Source organism: Meriones unguiculatus, chromosome 12 (assembly GCF_030254825.1).
Source record: "Meriones unguiculatus strain TT.TT164.6M chromosome 12, Bangor_MerUng_6.1, whole genome shotgun sequence".
NCBI lineage: Eukaryota > Metazoa > Chordata > Mammalia > Rodentia > Muridae > Meriones > Meriones unguiculatus.
Window position 1 is genome coordinate 94,431,169 of NC_083360.1, and position 25,878 is coordinate 94,457,046.

The 25,878-nt window shown below is 38.2% G+C and overlaps 1 protein-coding gene across 2 annotated transcripts in view; it reads left to right on the forward strand.

Moving 5' to 3' along the window:
- Nucleotides 1-25,878, forward strand: part of Vrk2 (VRK serine/threonine kinase 2) — a 113,408-nt gene that overhangs the window by 41,558 nt on the left and 45,972 nt on the right. Inside the window, exons 3-7 of one of the 2 annotated variants that reach the window (XM_060365132.1) lie at nt 1,031-1,080; nt 1,755-1,824; nt 3,223-3,310; nt 11,353-11,467; nt 12,968-13,060. In XM_060365132.1, coding sequence (XP_060221115.1) covers nt 1,031-1,080; nt 1,755-1,824; nt 3,223-3,310; nt 11,353-11,467; nt 12,968-13,060 — 416 coding nt within the window. The remainder of the gene's footprint in view (nt 1-1,030; nt 1,081-1,754; nt 1,825-3,222; nt 3,311-11,352; nt 11,468-12,967; nt 13,061-25,878) is intronic. The other variant, XM_060365133.1, reaches the window with a different exon arrangement.

Here is a 25,878-nt window from a genome sequence, read left to right on the forward strand (position 1 = left end):
CTTCATGCTCACCACAGAGTCAATACAACTGACAGTATTATTTGGCTGAGAACCCCTGCCATACACTCTGCTTTCAAAGGCTTAAGCTATATTCTTAGGCCAGTTGGTAGTTGGGGCATGGGACAACCCCATTCATCAAGTAGGCATGGGATAGCCTATTAAGAAAGACACCAACCCTGGAGCTCCTCTGAGGACTCAGAGCTTAGCTTGTCCAGGCTCGCATGCATGTCTAACCAAACAGAGCAGGAACATGTAATTGTTATTACAGGGAGAATTCACACCATCCCATGCTGCATGGGAGAGGCAGCCGTATCAGGATTGCCTCTTCTGGCATTCCACCCACAGGCAGCTCAGTATTAGTTGCATATATTATCTGCATTACAATTTCTCTGCTCTAGCTTATCTTTGGTTTTGTTGGGTAGTGTTTACACATCACATATTCCGTGTCGCTTCCTGGGGTTACGATGTTAGGGACAGACAGAAGGAACGATCCCACGTAAAACTAGTTCAACAGACAATGATTTTTTTTTAATTGGGGTTACTTAATAGGAGCATGGTTGAGGGATTCCTTACAGGAGAGTGGGTGAGGGGTCTTTAAAAGAGCATGAGCAATTTGAGCAGCTGGATTAAGGAGAAGCCCACCCTGGCATGGATGTAAGATTTGTATCTCCGGGAACCATCAACATGCTCAAGCTCATCTCTTTTAGTTGTCTTACATTCTCCTACACTTGGATCATGTGATTACTATTATCTGTTCATTTCCTGTGTCTGAGCATGTGAATACAGAATATGATAGGTAGTGTGTTTTGTGTCAGACAGATAGGAGTATTAGACTGCAGTATGTTTTTCTTAGTGAGAAAATTTGTTCCTTCGCCTCAGCTTTAGTAGCACATTTTGTAAACCTGAGATAGTTCCACAGTATTAAGAGGCTTTGTGGATGATCTGGTTCTCTCTCTCTATGATTTGGTAGATATTCAGTGATTTGGGATAACTGTTATTTTTCAACTATTATTTTCCAATTTGTCTGCAGCTTTCCCCACAAATAAACCAAACAAAGACGCAAGGCATGTAATAAAAGTGGTAAGTGTTGTTTTTACATTTATATTCCTGTATCAACTTTCATTCTGCTTTACTCTTGGAAAAAAATACTTCTCATCTTAATTTCTGTAGTTACAGAGTAATAAACCAAATATTACACTTACACATCATTAGCATGTTAAGACTGGAGAGCCCTTGTGCTGTATTGTCTTCTGTCCTGCATCTGATTTATCCTCCTACATTCTTTCCTTCGCTCTTTTAGAGAGTAAGGACCTTAAAATCCTAGGCAGTTCCACTTCTGTTCATGTCCCCTGGGAATAGCAGAATGGATAAGATGCAGTAAACAGTACAGGAGTCATGGGAGGGGCCCCGCGGTGTTTTCCAGTGTGCCTGTCCTGAAGGATGCGCTGTTATCCAGCCACGTGCTTATGTATGTACACAGTTCTTGGTGCTTTTAATAAGATCTGCGCAGAAGACTTCTTTCAAGCCCAAGACTATACTAGGATAGTAGTACAATATGTTGTCTAAACTGAGACTGTTCAAGTTTATTTAGTGCTGTTTTTTGTAGTGGAAATCTGGTGCCTATATTTGATGAGAAGAATTCTATAACTATTACATATTTTGCATGTGGAACCTTATATTTTCACAGTTGAAATACAATTTGTTTTATCTTTAGGATAATTCTTCCTAGTAAAATTATTATTTTTCTTTCATAGGAATATCAAGAAAATGGCCCATTATTTTCAGAGCTTAAATTTTATCAGAGAGCTGCAAAAAGAGAATATAGTAAGTAAAATTGGCTGAGCAGCTACTGCCATGTATACACTTTGCTTAATGAGTGTTAACGTTTAGGTGTTTTTTGGACTTCTGAAAAATTCTTTTCCATAAGCAATTTTGTTATAAAGTGATATACTTAACTCTTATAACATATAAAATCAAGACAGATGGTGTACACATCTTGATATGGCATACATAATGGGTTAAAATTAGTCAAAGATTTTTTTCTACTACTTTACATAACATGCTGACTTGTGGAATTATCAAGAGTTCTCTAAGCACAAAACATTGCAGAATGAAATTATTTATTTCATAAAGATATATTTAGATAGAAAGAGTGTAGTGGAAAAACTAAAGTAGGTGGATTATATGTGCATATATATGCACACATATATGTAAACATATAGACACAAAAGGAATGGTTGTGAGGTGGGTTAAAGTGTTTAGAAATGACTAAATGCTCAGACAGTTAAGAGAACATTGGAAAGGTGAATGTTGGGAAGTTCTTTGCAGTTAGATATCATGAATAAGAACTACCGGTTGAAGATGTGAATGTGAAATGACCATAAGCAGAGATGACGAACAATGAAGAATTTTCTAAGCACTAAGTGAAACATTACAGAAGTTGGTAGGAGTCATAATGGCTAGTGTGGTCAAGGTCCTGTATATCTTGTTTGGGAGAAAGAATGATGGATCTGGCCTGAGTAATTAACTTTGCTTTCTTAATAAAGCTTCTCAGCACTATGACTATAGTCACCGCCACCTGCTTCAGCTGTGTCAGAGTGACAAATAGAATCCATTAAGTTTGATTGTTTTATCAGGAAAGCTGTCTTAAGCATGGAACACGTATGGCAGAGAAGGGAAAACAGTGATTAAACTACCTGATTGTTTAACTGGATTAAACAATTCAATTATGATTTTTTTTGTAAACTAAATTTATTCAAAACAGTTATTCTACAGCAATGTCACAGTCAGGCACCTTTTCTGCTCAATTTGTATTTTGTGGACTAACTTGGTCTTAGACTTTGAAATGGGAGAAGCACTCACTCTTTGTAGTCAGCGTGTGTCAGAAGCGTAGCTAGCATGTGATGAAATGATTTTTTTTCAGGAATAAGAATATGTACGAGTAATAACAATGTACTTTGCAAGACTATGTCTTTTATGGTTCTACTAATTTAGTTTAAAAACAGGTATTTTGTGTAAATTTTAGTGGTAACAAAAAGTTTGAAACCATGGCATAGGTATACCTATTTTTAAAAAAACTTTTTATTTTCCTAGAATTAAAAACGTTTAATTTCCTAGAATTGACACTTTTGGTTAGATAATTGAATTTTAACATCTATACAAAGGTAAAAATGCCTTTCTAAATCTTGTAAAATCTTGTCTCTTGTAAAATTTTCTTTGCAGTCCACAAGTGGATAGGACAGAGAAAGCTTGATTACTTGGGAGTTCCTGTATTTTATGGATTTGGTCTGACTGATTTCAAAGGAAAAAGGTAAAAAACATTAAAATTCTATCAAATTTATATAATCAATTATCACCAAATAGCCTTCCTCCGTGATTTTATCTATCTATCTATCTATCTATCTATCTATCTATCTATCTATCTATCTATCTATCTATCTATCTATCTATCTGGCCGGGTAACGAACTACTCAAAAGCCCGTGTTGGCTAGTATGCTTGGTTCTAGGTTCTGGTCTCCCAGGAGAATGTAATCTGGCATCTGCCAGGCTGCAGTCATCTTAGGTCCTACCAGGGTAGGATGTGCTTTCAACCGTCACTCATGCAGTCATTGACAAGCATAAGGTGTCTTTGCAATGAGCTACCTGCATGTTATAAGGAAAAAACGCTGTTTTCCCCCATAGAAAATGGGGGGGGGGGGAAGAAAGGAGAAAAAAGGAGAGGCAAAGAGGGAGAGATAATTCCCCTCTATATAAATAGCAGTTCCAAGTGTGTGAAGCCTCAGATAGAAGCTCTAATGTTTCATCTTTTGTTATAGCTGAACACTTTCCGCAGCATCTGTACTTCACTGTATTTTAAGTGTCTATGTGCTGTGTGTGGGTCTGGTGTGGATGTGCTATAGTGAATGTGTAACTACCCACTTGCCACAACCAGCAGAGGGCAGCAGAGCCCCTGGAGCTGGAGGTGGGGGCTGTCCAGCATGGGCGCTAGGAGCCAAACTCAAGTCTTCTGGAAGACCAGAAGTCTTAACTATCAAGTCATCTCTCCTGCTCCAGTTTTATTGTATTGAAGAGTATTACATTTTAAAAAATTTCTGCTCATACTTCTAGTTTTTTATACATACCTATTTTTTATTTATTATAATTTATTCCCTCTGTATCCCAGCTGTAGCCCCCTCCCTGTCCCCTGCCAATCCCTCCCTCCCTCTTCTCCTCCCAAGCCCCTACCCTAGTCCACTGATAGGGGAGGTCCTCCTTCCCTTCCATCTGACCCTAGTCTATCAGGTATCATCAGGACTGGCCACATTGTCTTCCTCTGTGACATGGTAGGGCTGCCCCCTGCTCACGGGGAGGTGATCAAAGAGCAGGCCAATCAGTTCATGTCAGAGACAGTCCCTGTTTCCCTTACTAAGAAACCCACTTGGACCCTGAGCTGCCATGGGCTACATCTGTGCAAAGGTTCTAGTTTACATACATGGAGATGTATGGTCCTTGGTTGGAGCATCAGTCTCAGAAAAGACCCTTGGGCCCAGATTTTTTTGTTCTGTTTCTCTTCTTGTAGAACTACAGTCCCTTTCAGGTCTTTCTGTTGCCCCCTTCTGGGCCTCTGAAAGACTCTACCCAGCAGGGTATCGAAGGAGATGTTGAGACTCATAGCCAGTATTTGGGCAGAGTGCAGGGAATCTAATATATATATTACATATATATGTATGTATGTATGTATTATATAGAATCTAGTGTGTGTGTGTGTGTGTGTGTGTATACACACTTTTCGTTGTTTGGCAATCTTATTTTTTAATCATCTTTTTAACACTTATATTCTTATTGGATAATATTTAAAGTATAGTTTTATTTTTCATTTTATATATATTCATGGAACATATGTAAACTTGTAAACTTCATGGAACATTGGACATTAGTTTTGACATTTTCTGTTTTGTGGTCCTCAGTGATACATTCAGTACCTTTAATTGATTTCAAGTGTAGTTTCTGTCTTAGAGTTTGACACTGTGTTGTTAGCTCAGTTTATTTTCTTTCTCTATGGTTTTCGGAGTTTATCTCTAAAGAATGAGAATTTCAATAAAAAGTTACCCAATAAAACCAGAAGAGATATGCAAACTAACATATGTACAAATAATATCGTAAAAACATGATAAACATTAGGTGACTTCTGAAGATCATAACTTTTTGATTATTGAATTCAAACACACTAAAATAAAGCCTCATGGAGAGTTCAAATGTCTTTTTGTTTTGTTTTTAGTAAAAATGGCCAATGACTTCATAGAAGACATAAACAAACAAAGTCAACCAGAACCTGGAAAGGCCCAGGTAATAGAGGGGAGAAAATCAGTAATGCAGATGACATAATAACAGGAAAGGAAAATACAGCAATAAAATAGAAAAAAATTGTTGAAAACAAAAAACTTGGTGAATCACATAAACATCAAAAAAGGCAAGCAACCAGAAGAAAGAATACCAGGGATGGGGCAAGTCAAGAAAATGTGCCACTCAAACTCAATGGAGGAAATAAAGGAAGGAAGGGAGGGATGTGGGGGAGAAAGGAAAGAAGGAAGGAAGGAAGGAAGGAAGGAAGGAAGGAAGGAAGGAAGGAAGGAAGGAATTTCCAAGGACTTTGGGATAGAATCAAGAGCTCAAACCTAAGAAGCCATGGATGGCATGGTAGAAAGAACCAAAAGCATAGAGAATCTACGTGATGAAGTTACAATAAAAAAAATCTATCTCTATCTATCTATCTATCTATCTATCTATCTATCTATCTATCTATCATCTAAAATAGGAAGTTGCCAGCCAAATAGATATTTTGAATTGCATATATGCAGGACTAGGGAACCATATCACCTTATAGTCAAAATGTCAAACATAGAGAAAAGCTGTATTGTAGGCTATAAAGGGAAAGATCTCAATGCATCTTCAAAGGCAAACACATCTGAATAACAACAGACTTCTTAACAGTTTTCCTGAAATTTAAGAAGGTATGATACAGTATGTTTTATGATTAAAGTAAATAGAAAATCCTTAATGTAAATAACTTCTAAACAATATCACCATATTCATGTAATCTATCTTTACAATATAAGACATTTCAAGACAACAACAACAACAAAAAACAAGGAAATCTATGACCAACAAGTCAGCACTATAGAAGACCTACAGGAACATTACACATACAGGAGGGGCACAAAGGTATTCTTGGCCCCAAGGAAAGAATAAATTTCATTAATGTAGTAAATGAATAGGGGAGAACTGTGAAGAAATTCCAATATAGGTTTGCCAAGTCCAATATAGGTTTGCCATACTAATCTCTACTAATAATAACAACAACAGAGAAACCACCAGGAAAAATTGCAGGAAATCAGAAGCACGACTCAGTAACAGTTTTACACACAAATTAGCTCAGATTATTTTTTTTCTCTGTACTGAACATTTTTATTCTATGTTTAATTAGTATTTTTTTTACAATTTTTTATTTTAATTTTTATCAATTACACTTTATTCACTTTGTATCCCACATAAACCTCTCCCTCCTCCTCTCCCAATCCCACCTTCCATCCCCATTAGCCATGCATGCCCCTCCCCAAGTCCACTGATAGGGGAGGTCTTCCTTTGCTTCCTTCTGATCCTAGTCTATCAGATCTCCTCAGATTATTAAGAAGAAAAAAGATATAGACTGACTAGATTAAAAATACAAGACTGAGCAACTTTTCATCTCCAAGAAACACTCCTCACTGCCTCACTGGTAAAGACATCCAGAATTGAGAGCCAGTGGAAGGACATCAGTCTAGAAAGTGTGGAAGATGGTAGCAGCTGCTGAAATTATTTTTATGCTTGATAAGGTAGATTCCAAACCAATATTAGAGGAGATAAACAGGAACATTATGTCTTAACAAATGGAACAATACATCAAGCATCATTAGGGAAATTGAAAATCGTGTGTGTGTGTGTGTGTGTGTGTGTGTGTGTTTGTGTGTGTATACACTCTATCACATGCATTGGGAGGCCAGGCAAGGGTGTTAAATCCCGGGAGTGGAGTTATGGATGATTGTGAGCTGCCATGTGGGTGCAGGGAACTAAACTTGGGTTCCCTGGATGAGCATTCTGTGTTCTTAATTGCTAAGCCACCTCTCCCGCTCCTGAAATTTACTTTTCTTTTTTGTTTTTTAAAAAAGATAATAGAATCATTGAAGAAGCAAAAACAAAATAGAAAATTCCAGAACTGATTTTTCAGTTCTACCTGTTGTTTAATGGAAAGCATGTAAACCTGAAAGAGAGGATCAGGAAGGGAGAGAAAAAAACAGTACTCGATCTCCTAAAATAGAGATGGACACTCTTTAAAATTCTGTGAAGCCATCATACTCTAATAAATGAGACTGGAAAGGATATAACAAAAAGAATAAATATTAACCAATTTCTTCAAGTATAGGTATGAAAATTCTCAATGAAATTCAAGAACACATTAGAGAGATCATACACTATGATGTAAAACCAACTTGGTTTTATCCCAAGGATGTATGTTTGGTTCAACATACAGACATCAGTAAGTTAACACACATTTAAATACACTCTAGGGACTCTGTAATTGTCAATCACATGATCATCTTAATCAGTGTCCACAATGCCTTTGACAACATTCAGCATCCCTTCATGATAAACGCCCTAAAGAAAATAAATAGATAGCAACATAAAAAAAAATGAATCATAACTGTCAACATACAAATTAGGGTAAACTGAAAACATTTTCTTTTAAATTCAGAAAGACAAGGGTCTCCACTCCCTGCTCTTATTAAAATTAAGATTTGAAAAAGAGAGAAAGATATAAAAGGAAAAACAAAAATTCAAGCCATCCCTAGTTAAAGGCTGCTTGATTCTGTGTTTAAGAGACAAAAGTCTCCACCAGAAAACTCGTAGGTCTGATCAGCACTTCAGCATCGTTGTAGGGCTTAACAATCCTGTTGTGAACCTGGAGAACCTACTGAACAGCTAGTAGCTTACATGCTCCAAAAAAAAAAAAGGGGGGTCAGGAGAGAGGGTCTCATTTAAATACCTAATATATATATATATGGCTACTTGTGGAGGGGAAATACCACTACAGTGAAAATGGCCAGGGACTGAGGGAAAAAAATGGAAGGAGACACTAAAAGATGGACTAGCTTGCATGTGTGCGTAATGCCAGAATTAATGTAGTAGAAATGATTATGTCACTAAATATGATCTATAAGTTCAGTAGAGTCCCCATCAAAATTCAAGTATGTCTTGAGAATTAGAACTACCAGAAACAAAAGTTCTAAAATCCACGTGACTACAAAAATACCCAAACAACCAAAGCAATTCTCAGTCGAAAGATTAGTGCTGGTGGTAACAGAACACTTGATCTCAATTGTACCATGATCAGTGGTAATGAAAAGTGTGGCACATAGAGAGGCTTGCTACCCATAGACTAGAACAGAGGCCCAGAAGCGACCCCACATCGATAAACTCCCTAACCTCCTGATGTCAAAAAGACACAGTGGGAGAACACCAGTTCATCGCTGGTTTTGGGAATGCTGGCTATCCACACTTGCAGAAGAATAACAGCAGATTCTTATCCAGTGGGCCTTAGCCTTTCTAACGTTGTAACCCTTTAACACAGTTCCTCATGATGTACTAACCTCAACCTTAAAAGTATCTTCATTGCTGCTTTGTAATTGTTATTTTGCTACTGTTATGAATCATAATGCAAATATTTGATATGCAAGATATCTGCTATGTGAGCCCTGTGAAAGGGTTGTTTGAGACCCTCAAGGGGTTGCAAGCCATAGGTTGAGAATTGTTGTATCTGTCATTGTGCATAAAAAATCAATTCAAAACATGTTAAGACCTCGTAATTTAAGACAAAATACCCTGACAGTGACGGAGTAAACCGTAGGTAAAATACTCCAAGACAGAAGCATAGGCAAGGACTACAACAACCCAGGCAGACATTCCTAAGAGTCGCAGTAGCTTCTTTCTGTTGCTGTGATAAAACACTATTCCCAGGGCAACTTATAGATAAATTTTCAGTTATGGTTCCAGAGGGCTAGAGTCCATGATTGCAGGAAGGCATGACAGCAGGAGTGGAGCAGGACACTTAGCTTAGCTTACATGTTGAGCCATATGCACAAAGCATCGGAGAGAGTGGGGCCTTTTTTCCTCAAAGCCTTTCCCCAGTGACATACTTCCTCCACCAAGGCTGCATCACTTACACCTCTCCCAAACAGCGCCACCAACTGGAGACAAAATTCAAATGCCCTACGCTATGGGTTTTAGGAAATTACACAATGACTACACAGCAAAGGAATCATCTTAGTGAAGAGACAACCTTTGTACTAAGAAACTCCTTTGCCAACTCTTCATCAGATAAAGGATTATTATGTGGAATATATTGACATCTGCAGAGATTAAACAGCAAAAGTATGAAATCACTCAGTGTATAGACTAATGAACATAATGAATGGTTTTTAAAAGGAAGAAATAAAAATGGCCAATTTGAAACAATGTTTAATGTTCTCAGCTATCAGGGAATACAAATGAAAACTAGTTAAACAGGCTGGAGAGATGACTCCATGGTTACAAGTGCTTGCTACTCTTGTGGAAGACTGAATTTCACTTCCTAGTACCCACTGGGTGGCTCATTACTGCCAAAACTCTAGCTCCATGAAAGCTGACTTCGTTTTCTGCCCTCTGCAAGCATCTGTACACATGATGAATACACTTGCACAGAAACACATTCAAATATAGGTAAGCAAAAACGAATCTTAAAGGAAAAACTATTTTGAGATTACATGTCAGGAATAGCTCTCATTAAAAGCAAACAACACAAATGACAGCTCCTGGCAAGTGTGTTGAGAAAGAGGAATTCTTACACACTGGTGGTAGTATGTAAACTAGTGAGGTCAATATACAAATTATATGGCTGTTTCTCAAAAAACTGCAAGCAGAGTATGAACATATGACCCAGCAATGTCACTCCTGGGGATTTGTTTGATGGAATTTTAGTCAACATATAGAAATATTTACATATTCATGTTTATTATGCACTGTTTGCAATATGTGGGGATGGAATCAGCTTAGATGCCCAGTCAATAGATGGATACAGAAAATGTGATATACAATAGAATTTTATTCGGCCATAAGAAAAATGAAATCATGACATTCATAAGAAAATGGATAGAGCTGGAAAATATTCATTAAGTGAAATAAACTAATAAGCTATGCCAGACCTAAATAAGCTCTTTATGTATGATCCCATCTGAGAAACCCAGATACCTCATATATTACGTGGTGTATGCCGAGTGTGTGTGTGTGTGTGTGTGTGTGTGTGTGTGTGTATGTGTATGTAAAGAGGGGCGTATGAGAGGTGAGGAAGACATCACAAAAAGCAGGAGGGAGAAAAAGAGATAAGATAATTGAGTATGTGTGACATGAAAGCAGGAGGGAGGATGCTTGAGGAGAAAGAGAACTAGCAGGAAGGCCGAGGGGTGACTAGGGAGGGCAGTGGGAGAGGAGGATAAATAAGGCAAAATATGACACGAAAGTGCCATGAAGAAATCTATTACTATGCATGGTGACTTCATAAAAGGGATAGCTAAAACTTCCATGATAACATCACACTTTTGTAGAACAAAACCTCCCAAAGGGCCGTTTGTATATTTCTCCAATAGCAAATGTAGAATGTGGGCTGGTGTGCTAGAAAAGGGGAAATAGAAAAGGGACTACTGCACAGAAGAGAAAGATGTGAACTTAAAAAAAGACGCGTGGGATGGAGAGATGGATGGGACCACTCTAAGCACTGCTGCACACCTATTAGTGACCAAGTTCAGATGCCCGCGCCCACAGAACAAGCCAGGTGGGCGTCCCACAGACACCTCCAGCTTCACTGAGGGACAGGCAACCTCTTCCATCCCCGATGCCTGCACACACACATACTCTTGCATAGACACATAGATACCTGCCTAAATGAGTAAAATATAATTTTGTAAGCTAAAGAAGTGTTACCATTGTCTGTATGGTAGTGACATTTTTAGGACGCATGGTCGGGGTGATGGGGATTAATATGTACTGAGAAATTAGCACCATCTTGAGCAACCAGACGAGAGTTTGAAACACCATTCTCTGCATTGTCTCAAACGCTAAGGGAAGCACAGCGAAGGAAACACTAGCTGCTCCGGGGAGGATGGCCGCTTGCTGGTATCTTCTCCGGCAGCTTGGACTGCGTCCACCTTGCTAGGTGGGAAGCTTGTTCTCCATTCAAGTTCTTTACGAGATAATTTTAGTATTATTATTTCAGGAAGGTCTTTCCTTTTTTGTATCTCCTTACAGTTACAGATTCATGGTCATGGAAAGACTGGGGATGGATTTGCAGAAGCACTTAGACCAGAATGGCACGTTTAAAAAGTCAACTGTCCTACAACTTGGAATCAGGATGGTGAGTTTGGTATGGATCTCTGAAAATGCTTCATCTCCAGGTTACTTGCTTCATTTTGCTTTTTATGAAATTAGGAGAAAATAGGATTTTTGCCTAGGAATGTGAGTTATAGAGTATAGAAAGTATTTTGGTAGAACTGATAACCAGGGACTCTTCAGATGACAGGTTGTGCTGTGGTTGACTATTGCTGATACACTCAGTTTTCTCTCACAGCTTGGTTTCCCGTGTCAGAACAAGCTTGTATGGCTGTAAGAATAGCCTTTCTGTTGTCTGTTATATTTTTGACTGCAAATTATGGCCAAATAGACTATTTTTTTTGCAGTCAATATGGTATGGTTTGATTTAAAATATTTTAAGTATAAGTGGGGTGGTGGCAACAATTAATTTTGCCAATGAATTACACACATATTCATATATTCTTTCTTAACTGTGAAGCAATGCACTCGTAAATGAACCATGCATACATTAATTTGCTGATAATACCACGTTTTCATCTTATTTATATGTGGGTTGCTTGAGTCTTCCCTATCCCCAATCATAATTAGAATGAAACAACTTATGCCAGGTTGTGATGTGATAATAGTTAATTTCTCCATTCATCTATTCATCTGTCCACTCACCTAGTAAATGCTTATGGAACCTTTTTCTCAAATGTTTGTGTCTACACACACACACATACACATACAAGCACATACATACACAAATGCACGAACTTAACATTCAAGGTACCAGGGCTATAATGATGGCTAAGAGTTTTCTGTTATTGCACAAGATAATGATCAAAGGCATAATATTTTGTTCTGAGGTCTTCAATATTTGAATCACAATTGGTGAATAAACTATATGACTATTTTTCCATAGTTGCCTTGACTATTTTCCTGTAGTTTTTATGCTCTTTATTCCCAGTCTCAGTTGCTTTTTTAGTTACTGTGATAGAATACCCTGGCAAAAGCAAGTGAAAGGAAAAAGCATTTACGTTGTTTTATAGTGTGAAGTTATAGTCCTTCATAGTGGAAACTGATCATGCTGAATCCACAGCCAAGAAACAGAGAGTGGTGGGTGGCTACCCTCAGCTCTCTTTCTTCTTTTTATACAGTACAGAATCTCATTCCAGGAAATGGTTCCACCCATGGTGGGCAAATATTCCCATCAATGTTAGTCCACTCAAAATATTTCCTACAGGTATTCCCAGAGGCTCATCTTGCATGTGAGTCTAGATTTTCTCACCTTGTCAATTGAGACTGGCTAATCATCCCATTCCCCTTTGTACGTTTTGATCTGACCATTAGAATAAGTATTGTTAAATCTTAGTTTGCCACCCTCAGAGATTCAAGTAAAATACTTGATGTTTGAAGATTTTATTCAACCTTTTATGGGATGAGCAACCAGGAATTGTAATATTTTAGAATAATAAGCAGTGTGAGATACATTTCTTTATTGAGTGTGGAAGCAAATCGTATTTTTCTAGTGTAAAACATTGATACTACTCTTACCTATTTCTTTTCACAGCTGGATGTACTGGAATATATACATGAAAACGAATATGTTCACAGCGATATAAAAGCAGCAAATCTACTGTTGGGTTACACAAATCCAGATCGGGTAAAGAGAATACTAACCTTTGCTTTCTGGGAGGGGCTTAGTACTGAAGTCAAAGTTAGTAAAGACAGATTCTTAACCCACAAGAGTTTACAAATGAAGATTTAATATGATGAATGTTTCAATTTGTCTTACCTTGCTTACCTGATTTAATCCTTGCACCAGATTAATGAGTAATTAGGATAAAGAAACTGAGAACCAGAAAAGTTAAATCATTTGCTAATGGACACACATTGAGCAAGTGGCTGAGCAGGAAGTGAGTGCCTAAGCAAATGTAGATAAAGTACTATGGCAGTCCAGGGAGAAGAGATGGATATGTGCAGAAAGATAGCTGCATGGGGCTCCATTTCTTCTCTCTATAGTTTGAGCAAAGAAGCATGTCCAAAAGCACTTTCCAATGTGATAGAAATATTCTCCCCAATATCATACCATGTCTTGAGATGTGGCTGGGACAAAACCAGTTACTACAACAAATGTAGAGGAACAGCAGATAACAAAGCAGTGTGGACATCTGAGATGGTACTTTTCTCCATTTCTTAGGAACATAAAAATATCCTCCCATGATATTAAATAATCATGTTCCTTCCACTTAAATGAGTTGAATACTTATGTCCACATAAAAAGCCTGTAAGATGATTCATTCTTGGAAGTAACTGAAATGCCCTCCTGGGGAGGAGGTAGAAAAGGGTATGCCGTGCTGAAAAAATACTTGCCAAACTATGGAAAGACCTGGAGGAACTTAAAAATATAATAGTACATAAAAAGTCAAGGTGTAAAAGCTGCAAATGCCAGTTGCCTGACATTCTATATTAAACTATGGGGACAGTCAAACAATTGGTAGTGGCCCTGGGGTCAGAAGCAAGGCTGGTGGACAGTCAAGACTACGAAGGTTCCCTAAGGCAATAAAACCCTCCTGTGTGCATCAAGGCACACTGTTGTGTAAATAAAATGGGTGTTGGGCTATATAATGTTTATTATTTGCCCTGTGATTATCACAGTGGTATTGTTTAACCCTCTATCACAATTAATAAGACACAGACACCGGTTAGATTTCATAATTGCCTTATTTACCTTGGGCTTGGCAGATATTTTACCTACACTGTCTCAATAACCTCACCAGCCATCTCCCAGCCCCCATCCAATGCCATCTGCCTTAACCGTTCCTATCTGGGCTACCTTCCATGCATAATCCCAAGATACTGATTTATATTTTTCATCTTGGTGTTTTTTTCCATCCATGCTATCCTTGGAGTCCTTCCTCCTGGACCACATGGTTTTTTCTCCATGCTGACCCAGCATGGGGTCCTCCTCTCTTCCTGTCCATCTGCTTCTCATGATTCTCTTGAACCCAAAGCCCTGGAACCTTAGCCATGCCTATCCCATCTGCCCTACTAGGTTTTAGGCCTTTAATCAACCAATCAGGTATAATGTCTTAGGCAGGTTTACACAACAAAGATAGGTTTATTAAGGCAGTAACCAGATCTTGAGGGCCAGAAATTTACAGCAAAATACAAGCATCAGACCAACCCCTAACAGTACACACGTTATTATTTTTTTGTCAGGTACCATGGTGGATGCTGTGGACTTGGGGTGATGCTCATATATTGTCACTGTATGCAAATTAACAAGTGTTTGTCTCACTGAAGGTGCTGAGGGGAAAGCTATATACCTCCGGGCTGGGAGCACTTACTGCTTAATTTTACCCAAATTGCCCAAAATGTATCTAATTTTAAACATAACATTTCTTAAAATAAAATAAGTTATAAAAATATGGTAAAAATAATTGATTATAATTTTACTTTAAATTAATTTTAAGTAATAAGCATATGCAACTATTACCCACTGTCTCAACAGAGTTAAAGTAAAAAGAAAAAAAACCTTGAAAATATTAGGAAACTATAATTAAAAGCTTAATGGACCTCTGTGAGTATTGAAACTTTTAGATAAGAGAAAAAGTCTTGACAGAAAATACTGGTAGGTTAGAAATTTAAATATGTCTGTAAATTAATACTAGACACAAGGAATGAGTACCTGAGAAAGATGTTTATAATATTTGAAATTATCTAGTGAGCAATAAGAAATTAATAAACAAAGTGACACATAATTTCACAACATAGTGGTAAAAATGAAGGTGTGTTTGGAGGAAGGAGACATAGCACTGTTCCTTGAGATAAATGGAAAAGAGGTCATTTTTGCTAAGACTAGAAGATGTGGAAAGGAAACAGTAAGGCAGCATCATTAAAAAACAGAGCAAATTGGAAAAAAATCTGGAAGAATAAGTAAGAAGATACATGTTCCAATATCAGTTTTGAATCACTTAGGAGAATATTTAAACCACCGTGATTATTTTTTATTGTCAGGTAGTAAGAATTTCATTGAACACTATCATCACTTTATCTGTTCACCTTTTTTGGGACATTTGGATTTTTTTAGGATTTATTTTTATTATTATCTAACATGAGTGTTGTGAACTGAACTCAGGTCCTCTGGAAAACCAGCTAACACTCTTAACTGCTGAGCCATCTTTCCAGGCCCTGGACATTCGGTTTTGACAGCTAGGATTACCAGCATGACCGTGAGGATAAATAACTGAAAGTGGCCTTTCTGAGTCATGTGATTAATGTATCTGTGATGTAGAGACTGCCAAACACTTCTTTGGTAACTGGTAACTGTCATTGTGATGTCCCTATCAGCAATGCATGATGATGACATTTCCTTCACATTTTGGTTCCATTAGTTTTCTGAGTTTCAGCCATTCTAATGGGTATGAGGCATCTGTCATTTAAATTTTCAAGAGGATTGCAGAAAGAAATGAGAGTGGAGACCAGACTTGGGAGAGAGCAGGGTGCACAGAGGGCCAGCAGAGAAGAAGAGAAACCATGGGTGGGGCCGTCTGTGTGACACACTGGAGACCCAATGGGCAACTGCTTTAAGTTCTGAAATGGCTGACTGTGTGATTAAACACTTTTTGGAAATAATGGCAATTATGGGGATACCTGTACGAATTAAAGCTGATAATGCTCCCACGTATGTATCCAATAAGATGAAGAAATTTTTTGCATATTATAATACAAAGCACATTACTGTATACCACACAATCCTCCAGCATAAGCAGTTATAGAAAGAGCCAACTGTGTTATAAAAGAGATGCTTATTAAACACAAAGGAAGAGTAAAGACCCCATGGGACAGGCTAAATAATGCTTCGTTGGTGAAAAAGAAAGAACAGCAATTGAGAGACACTCATTTATAGAAAAAACTGAGGTACTGGGTCAACCAATACACTATAAGGATGTATTGTCATTAGAATGGCAACCTGCAATGGTTTGGAAATGGGGACATGGCTACGCTTATGAAGCTACAGGGAACGAAAAGATATGGTTATGAACAAAACTTATAAAGATTAGTTCTGACCAAGGAAAACCTCGTATCAGCTGAGACATGAATGTCTTCACAAAGCAAATAACCCAAGCCATTCAGTCTCACAAACTGCCTCAAATACTATTTCTCAAAAATTTACATGCAAATCAACTTCAAAAGACTGCCCCAAAAAGTGGACAACATAGAGACTGAACAGACAACACAAACACCGGATAAACGGCACAAAGACTGAACAGACACCACAGAAACTGGACAAAAACAAAAAAGATAAAATTAGCTGTCTCAAGACTTGGACAATTATCTCAGTTTTCTTAGGGTACTCAAAAGATGTTTTTGCCACTCGACAGCAATTTTCAGAGCATGATGCCTATGTTAAGGTTAATTCCAGCAGGTAATAAAGTTTGGTTATAAAGAGAACACAGAGGATATTTTTTAAATTATTTATTTGTCTTATTGTCAAGTGATAGAGTATTTTTTCCCTTAAACCTTTCCTATTAACATGATGTTTGTCATGAAATGTTGAGGCTTCTAGCACATCTCCTATTGGTCAATTTCCTCATTTCCTTGTGTCAGTGAAACTGGCAAACCTGTATGAGGTAGAATATGATATATATATATATATATTGGATACTTTCTACTTCTGGTGGCCTGTTGTAATTGCATAAATAATGAAGCTAATTCTTAGTTGTCAGGAGCAAATTCAGCAGTCTCTATATGCAAAACAACTATTTCAGCATTTAAAAATTAGTAATTATATTAAGACAGTCAGGAAAGTCTAATAATCCCATAAGGGTTGCATACACTTCTGATTTTTGCAATGAGGAACATGGGCTTTTGATCACTTTGCTTATATTGTCTGAATTAAAACCTGCTATTCCCATCTTATTTGCATTAGTATAGAATGTTGGTGCCTCTGGGATTGGTGTTCTCTTTACGATATGTAGAAGTATCCAATTAATTATTTTTATAAACTGTATACATTTCCTTTTTGGATATTTGTTATTAATTGCTTTCAAGTATTTTCTTTTTTTATTAATTTTAATTTTTTATATTAATCACAGGTTGTTTACCTTGTATCCCAGCAGTAGACTCCTCCCTCATTCCCTCCCAATCCCACCCTCCCTTCCTCATCTTCTCCCCGCCCCCTTTCCAAGTCCATCTGACCCTAGCTTATCAGGTATCTTCAGGACTGGCTGCCATGTCCTCCTCTGTAGCCTAGCAAGACTGTTACTCCCTCAGGAGTGGGGGGAGGTTAAGGAGCCAGTCATTGAGTTCATGTCAGAAATAGTTCCTGTTCGCCTTACTAGGAAACCCACTTGGTTACTGAGCTACCATGGGCTGCATACAAGCAGGATTCTAGGTTATATTCATACATGGTTCTTGGTTGCAGAAACAGTCTCATAGAGGACCCCCCATACACTGATATATTTTGTCCTTGTGGAGCTCCTATCCTTTCCCGACCATATTAACTCTCCCTTTTTTCATATGATTCCCTGCACTCTGCCAAATATTTGGTTATGAGTCTCCACTTCTGCTTTGATACATTGCTAGGTGGAGTTTTTCAGAGGCCCTCTGTGGTAGGCTTCTGTCCTGTTACTTGTTTTCTCGTACTTCCCATGTACATCCTATTTGTCTTTCTATGTGGGGATTGGTCATCTGACTCTGGGTCCTCTTTCTTGTTTATCTTCTTTAGGTGTACATATTTTAGTATGTTTATCCTATCTAATAGGTCTGTATAAGTGAGTATATACCATTGATTTAAGTTTCTCTCCATTGAGTTTGATGTTGACTGTAGGCTTGCTGTATATTGCCTTTACTATGTTAAGGTATGTGCCTTGTATTCCTGATCTCTCCAAGACTTTAAACATGAATGGATGTTGGACTTTGTCAAATGCTTTTTCGGCATCTAAGGAGATGATCATGTTTTGTTTTGTTTTTTCTCCTTCAGTTTGTTTATGTGGTGGATTACATTGATGGATTTCCATATATTGAACTATCCTTGCATGCTTGGGATGAAGCCTACTTGGTCATGGTGAATGATGTATTTTATATGTTCTTAGATTCGGTTTGCAAGTATTTTATTGAGCATTTTTGCATCAATGTTCATAAGGCTGAAGTTCTCTTTTTTTCTTTTTTTGTTGGGTATTTGTGTGGTTTATGTATCAAGGTGCCTGTGGCTTCATAGAATGAGTTTGGTAATGTTCCTTCTGTTTCTATTTTGTGAAATAGTTTGAAGAGAATTAGAGTTAGCACTTCTTTGAAGGTCTGGTAGAATTCTGCGCTGAAACCATCTGGCCCAGGGCTTTTTTTGGAGGGGAGACTGTTGATGACTACTTCAATTTCCTTGGGGCATATAGGGCTATTCAGTCTTTCTACTTGAGCTTGACTTAATTTGGGTAGATGGAATCTATTAAGAAAATTGTCCATTTCTTTTAGATTTTCAAATATTGAGGCATATAGGCCTTTGTAGTACAACCTAATGATTGTTTGGATTTCCTCAGTGTCTGTAGTTACATCCCCCTTTTCATTTCTGATTTTGCTGATTTGGATAGTTTCTTTTGTCTTTTAGTTTGGCTAAGGGCTTGTCTATCTTGTTGATTTTCTCAAAGAACCAGGTCTTGGTTTCATTGATTCTTTGAAAAGATTTATTTGTTTCTAATTGATTGATTTCAGCCCTAATTTTGATTATTCCTGGGTATATCTGCTTCTCCACCCCCCAGGGCTTTCAGTTGGGCCATTATGTTGCTTGTATGAGATGTTACAAATTTCTTCTTGAAGGCACTTAGTGCTATGATTTTTCCTCTGAGTATTGCTTTCATTGTGTCCCATAAATTAGGGTATGTTGTACCTTCGTGTTCATTGAATTCTAGGAAGTCTTTAATTTCTTTCTTTATTTCTTCCTTAACCCAGCTGACACTGAGCAGCAAGTTGTCCAGTTTCCATGTGTGTATAGGCTTTATGTCATTTCTGTTGTTGGTAAGGTCCAGATTTAGTCCATGGTGGTCAGATAGAATACAGGGGATTATATCAATCTTCTTGTATCTATTGAGGCTTGCTTTGTGACCAACTATATGGTCCATTTTGGAGAAGGTTCCATGAGGTGCTGAAAAGAATTTATACTCTTTTGAGTTTGGATGAAAAGTTCTGTAGACATCTATTAGGTCCATTTGAATTAGGGCCTCTGTAAGTGCCTTTATTTCCCTATCTTGCTTCTGTCTAGATGATCTGTCCCTTGGTGACAGTGGGATGTTGAAGTCTCCCACTGTTAAGGTGTTGGGATTGATGTGTGATTTGAGTTTTAATAATGTTTCCTTTATGAATGTAGGCACTCTTGTATTTGGGGCATAGATGTTCAGAATTGTGATGTCCTCTTGATAAATTTTTTCTTTGATAAGAATGTAGTGCCCCTTCTCATCATTTTTGATTAATTTTGGTTGAAAGTCTATTTTATTAGATATTAGGATAGCTACCCCAGCTTGTTTTCTGGGTCCATTTGCTTTGAAAACATTTTTCCAGCCCTTTACTCTGAGGAAGTGTTTATCTTTGTTGCAGAGGTATGTTTCTTGGATGCAGCAGAATGTTGGATTCTGTTTCCGCACCCATTCTGTTAGTCTGTGTTTTTTTTTATTGGAGAGTTGAGTCCATTGATGTTGATAGATAATAGTGACCAATGAATGTTAGTTCCTTTTATTGTGGAGTTGGTGGTCTTACTGTGATACATTGCTTGTTTTCTTTTAATTTTTGTAGGAACATTATTTGTATCCTATATTTTCTTGGGTATAGTTGTTTTCATTGGATTGGAGTTTTCCTTCTAGTATCTTCTGTAGGGCTGGTTTGCTGTGTAGAAATTGCTTAAATTTAGTTTTCTCATGGAATATTTTGTTTTCTCCATCTATGTTGATTGAAAGCTTTGCTGGGTATAGTAGTCTGGGTTGGCATCTGTGGTCCCTTAAAGTCTGCATGCCATTTGCCCAGGCCCTTCTGGCTTTCATAGTTTCTGGTGAGAAGTCCAGTGTGATTCTGATAGTTCTACCTTTATATGTTATTTGGCCTTCTTTCCTTGTTGCTTTTAATACCTTTTCTTTGTTCTGTATATTTAGTTTTTCCACAATGATGTGATGTGAGGAGTTTCTTTTCTGGTCAAGTGTGTTTGGTGTTCTGTAGGCCTCTTGAATATTTTTGGACATCTCTTAAAGTTGGGGAAATTTTCTTCTAAGATTTTCTTGAAGATATTTTCTGGACCTTGGAGACTAGAGTCTTCTTTTTCATCAATTCCTATTATTCTTAGATTTTGACTTTTCATGGCATCTTGGATGTTTTGTGTTTGGGACTTTTCTGATTTTACTTTTTCTTTGAGAGAAGTATCAATTTCTGCAAGCATATTTTCAGCACCAGAGATTCTCTCTTCCATCTCTTGTATTCTGTTGGTAATGCTTACTTTTGTGGTTCCTGATCTTTTCTCTAAGTTCTCCAACTCCAGGGTTTTCTCTGTTTGTGTTTTCTTTATTGATTCTAATTCTGTTTTTATGTCTTGCACCATTTCCTTCATCTGTTTGAATGTGGCTTCATGTCTTTGTATGATGTCCTCTATTTTTTTATTTGTTTCTTCTCTATCTGCCACTAATTTTGCCTCTACATGTCCCTCTGTTTGGCTATATCTGCCTGTGTTTCTTTGAGAACTTTGTTCAGGTGCTCTTTCTTTGCCTCCACCTGGGAGGCCAATTCTTTGAGAGATTTGTTCCTTTTCTCTTCAACTGTCTGTATTTGCATGGCTATTTCTCTGAAAGATTTGTTTGTTTCCTCTTTATGTGACTCTAATAATTGCATAAGCATATCTTTAAGGTCATTTTCCTGTTTCCAATGAATTGTAGTATCCATTGATTTTGGGGGTTGCTGGCGAAGCCATGACTTCCTGATTTTTATTGGGTATGTTCTTTCGCGGACCTCTGGCCATTTGCTTAACCATAACCTTCACTGTTTTGTTCTTGGGTTCTACAGTTCAGATTGGTACCGTCTTTCTCTGGCATCTGGAGAATTCTTCAGGGAGATGAGAGGTCCAATGGTTTCAGTGTGTGCATTGGTGCTTCAGCTGTACCTTTGGGAGGAAAGTCCAAGGGCGCAGAAGGACAAATGCGAGCAAGCATGTACGTGTTTTTGTGTGTGGAAGTTTGCCTTGAGGGACAGTGTGCTAGAGAATGTAGAGGCCTTCAGTGTGAGGGAGGGGTACCTTGAAGGGGTCGTGGGCACTTAAATTATCACAAGTGCTGGTGATGATAGCATGCACAAATTCCCTGAGTACCTCAGTGGCCTACTGGCCTCTGGTATTCATCTCTAACTGAGCCCAGGAGTTATTTTTAAAGTCTGCTGGTAGCTCCACAGAGCTGGGGCTTCCTTGTCCCATGAAACCCTCTGTTTCCCACAGTGTATGTGTGGGTGGGAGATTTCTGATGTCTGGCTGCTAGCTTAGAAGCACCCTGGATCTGGGGCTTTCCAGGCACTTGGGGGTGTACTCACTCTCTAGCAGGTCAAATCGTAATGCACAGGGGTTCCTCCTGTTCTATATTGGCAGGTTTGGACCTGCTGAGCCAAATGTGCACTAGACAGCTCAGTGGTGTTGCAGCCACTGTACATGGGAATCCAGTTGCAGCTTCAGAACTGGGGTGTCCAGGTGCCTGCTGGGAAGCCCTGTGGAGCCACTCCACTACCATGGCTTGGTGCTTGTTGCACCTGGGCGGTTTTGCAGGTCCACTGGACTTTAGTGACTGCACAGCCACTGAGGGACTGAGCGGCTAGTACAGTCAGGCTCTGTGGAGTCGGTAAGGCTGGCCCCTTGCAGTCGTGCGACCTCGGCAGGTTTAAACTGCAGATCTCGGGCTCCAGATGGATGAGACTGGCTGCTGAGGCTGAGGTTGCTAGTATCCCTGCCTCTGCTGTCTTGTTTCGCAGGCAGTAAGTTCTGTGTCACTGGCACTGTGGCTCAGTTCTTCTGAGTGGGAGGGAAGCCCGAAGAAGGAAAGTGCCCCTTTCCATTCCCAGAGAAGTCCTTATCTGACCTGAATCAAAAAGTTCTCCACTCCTGTGTTGTCCCTCCTCCTTCAGGAAGCCGCAATGTCGATTTTCCAGTTTCAGTTTCCTCTCCACTCACCGATTTCAGAGTTTCAAATCCTCTGTCTCTCAGATAGTGTGCATGCTGATCATCGCCATCTTGGATCTCCCTCAATTATTTTCTATAAGCTCTTTGAACATCTTTGTTGATTACCCACAATGACATAATCTAAGCATTAGTAAGAGGTACTACAAGTTCGACTGGGTTTGTTCCTAACAATTGGCATAATCTTATTCTACCTTTTATAATTATTTCAGAAATCTTTTCTACACGTCTTCAATTTTTTTTGCTTTGTTTATGTGCTAAGAAAATCCATACCATAATACTATCTTCCCTTTGCATAATAAGCCCAGTGGAAGAATGAGTTGAAGGAAAAATGACGAAAATACAATCAAGTTTAGGATCAATTTGATGCACATATGCATCTTACAGTCTTTGTTCTATAAGAGTTAACTCTTTTTCTTCTTCAGCTGTTAGACATCTTGGACTATTTAAATCTGGATCTTCTTGTAATGTTTGAAACAAATTATTTAATCCAATTGTAGGCCTCAGTCAGTTAATATCTCCCATTAAGTTTTGAAAATCTTTAAGAGTTTGCAGTTGGTCCCTATGGATATGTACCTTTTCTAGTTGAAATTTTTGTTAAATTATTTTGTAACACAAATAGCTAAGGGAATCACCTCTTTGTTGTTGCTGTTGTTGTTGTTAGTTTTGTTGCTTTTTTGTTTGTTTGTTTGTATTTTTGTAGCAAATCTGTGAACCCACACATGGCAGAATTCTTTGTGTTTCCTTAATTATTTTCTGTAAAATGTCAGTGTCAGAATTAGCCAACAAAATATCATCCATGTATTAATAAATGATAGGCTGAGGAAATTGCCTATGAATTATTTCTAATGGTTGTCATACAAAGTATTGGTATGAAGTTGTATTATTTAACAGTCCTCATGGAAGCACCTTCCAATGATATCTATTTTTTAGACCTCTGTTGTTCAGAGTAGATACTGAAAAAGCAATCCTTTCTCTGTCCTGTTCATGCAAGGGTACTATGAAAAAACAACAAAAAATCCCTCCCAAACAGTCTTTTAAGCCAATCATTATTATAGGCCATGATCTAGGTAACAAAGAAGGTAAAGGAATTCCAGCCTGTAAAGGACCCATTGATTGAATTACTCTATTCACTGCTCTTAAATCCGTTATCATCTTCCATTTTCCTGACTTCTTTTTTACAATAAATGCAGGGGAATTACATGGGCTGGTGGAATCTTCTATATGTTGCGCCTCCAGGTGCTCTTGTAACAGTTGTTCAAGTGTCTGCAAGTTTTCTCTTATTATGGGCCACTACCCGTGCCACACAAGTCTGTTTGATACCCATTTTAGGGGCAAGGCTTTATTTCACCAGTGCCCGTATTATAAATTGGAAAGTCAATCCCTGTGATGTCCTGTGCTTGGACAGTGGGCACAGCTTGTGATTGTTTTTTGATCACACATATCAGTATCTTCCCCAGGAGCATCTGCCATTTCACCTCTAATTTCTGCATCAGCTATCCCTAGAATTTCAGGAATATTAATGTGAGTACCTCACTGTTGTCAAAAGATCCCTTCCCCATAAATTTATGGGTATGTCACCACATAGGCTGTCTCAACTTCCCTGCTTGCCCTTCTGGTCCCACATATTAAATCCATTGGACACTTTGTCTTGTTTGAGATAATTTACTAACTTCTACAAACTGTGTATAAATCTTCTGAAATGGCCAATCTGGATTCCAAGATTTTGGGGACAGTGTATTGACAAAAGGCCTGTATTCACCAAACCTTCTATTTCAACACCATTCATTTGTACCGTTAATTTGACTGTTAACCACTGTTTGCCAGAACACACATTTTACACACATTTTCCAATGCTCTCAAATACCCTTGTTTAAACTGGAGTGGCTTTGCCCTTGATGTAAGGAAAGAATAACAACTGAGCAATTCTATCTGCTGCAGTCATTAGCACCTCTTTTTTTTTTTTTTTTACATAGGCCATGATTTTAATTTCTTCTTTACAATTCCTATCTACAATACCTAGATACACAACAGTCCTTGAGAGAAGTTAATCCACTTTTCCTGATTATTCTTAGTTTTCATGAAGGTAAAGGACCATAAACACCAATGGTTATTTTGTAACATTCAACTCTTGGGGACAATGTAAGACATGCACCTTGTGACCAGATCTTCACCAGCATGAGCTGTCACTTGTTTTGTGACTTCTTTTGTTGATCATAGCTATTCTGACAGGTGTAAATTTTAAAGTAGTTTTCTTTTGCATTTTTCTGTTGGCTAAGGATGTTGAGCATTTTTTTTCGCTTTTAAAATGTTTATTTTCTCAAAAAAAAGGAAAAAAAGTTTGTTTTTCTCTTCTCTTTTTCTATCTGCCTGCTGTCTTTTTTTAATTTAATTTAATTTTATTAATTACACTTTATTCACTTTGTATCCCCCCATAAGTCCCTCCCTCTTCCCCTGCCAGTCCCACCCTCCCTCCCCCTTCTTCACGCATGCCCCTCCCCAAGTCCACTGATAAGGGAGGTCCTCCTCTCCTTCCTTCTGATCTTAGTCTATCAGATCACATCAAGGGTGGCTGCATTGTCATCTTCTGTGGCATGGAGATAACCTAGAACCTCTGCACAGATGTAGCCCATGGCAGTTTAGTGTGTAAGTGGGTTACATAGTAATGGGAAGAGGAACTGCCTCTGACATAATCCAATTGGCCTGCTCTTTGATGTTGAGCATTTTTAAGGGTTTCTCAGACATTTGAGTTTCCCTTTTGAGAACTCTGTTTAGATCTGTACCCCATTTTAAAATTGTGTTATCTGTTTTCTTGATATCTAGTTTCTTGAGTTTTTTATATATTTGGGAGATTAGCTCTCTGTCAGATGGGTTATTGGTTGGAATGCCACTGTCCTTTGTCGTGCTAAGCTTTGCAGTTTCATGAGGTTCTGCTTAGTGATTGTTGACCCAGGAGAGTGTTCTGTTCAGAACATCTTTATTCAAGTCTATTCCCCACTTTCTCTTCTATAAGATTAGGTATATCTGGTTTTATGTTTTGTATAGGGAGATAGATATGGATCTATGTGGATTCTTTTAAATGCAGGCATCTAGTTTGACCAGCACCATTTGTTGAAGATGCTGTCTTTTTTCCAGTGTGTATTTCTGTCTTCTTTATAAAAAAAATTCAGATGTCCATAGGTGTGTGGATTTATGTCTGGGTCTTCAATTTGATTCCATTGACCAGCATATCTGTGTTTGTGCTAATACCATGGTATTGGTGGAGTACAGGTTTTTAAATTATGTTATTT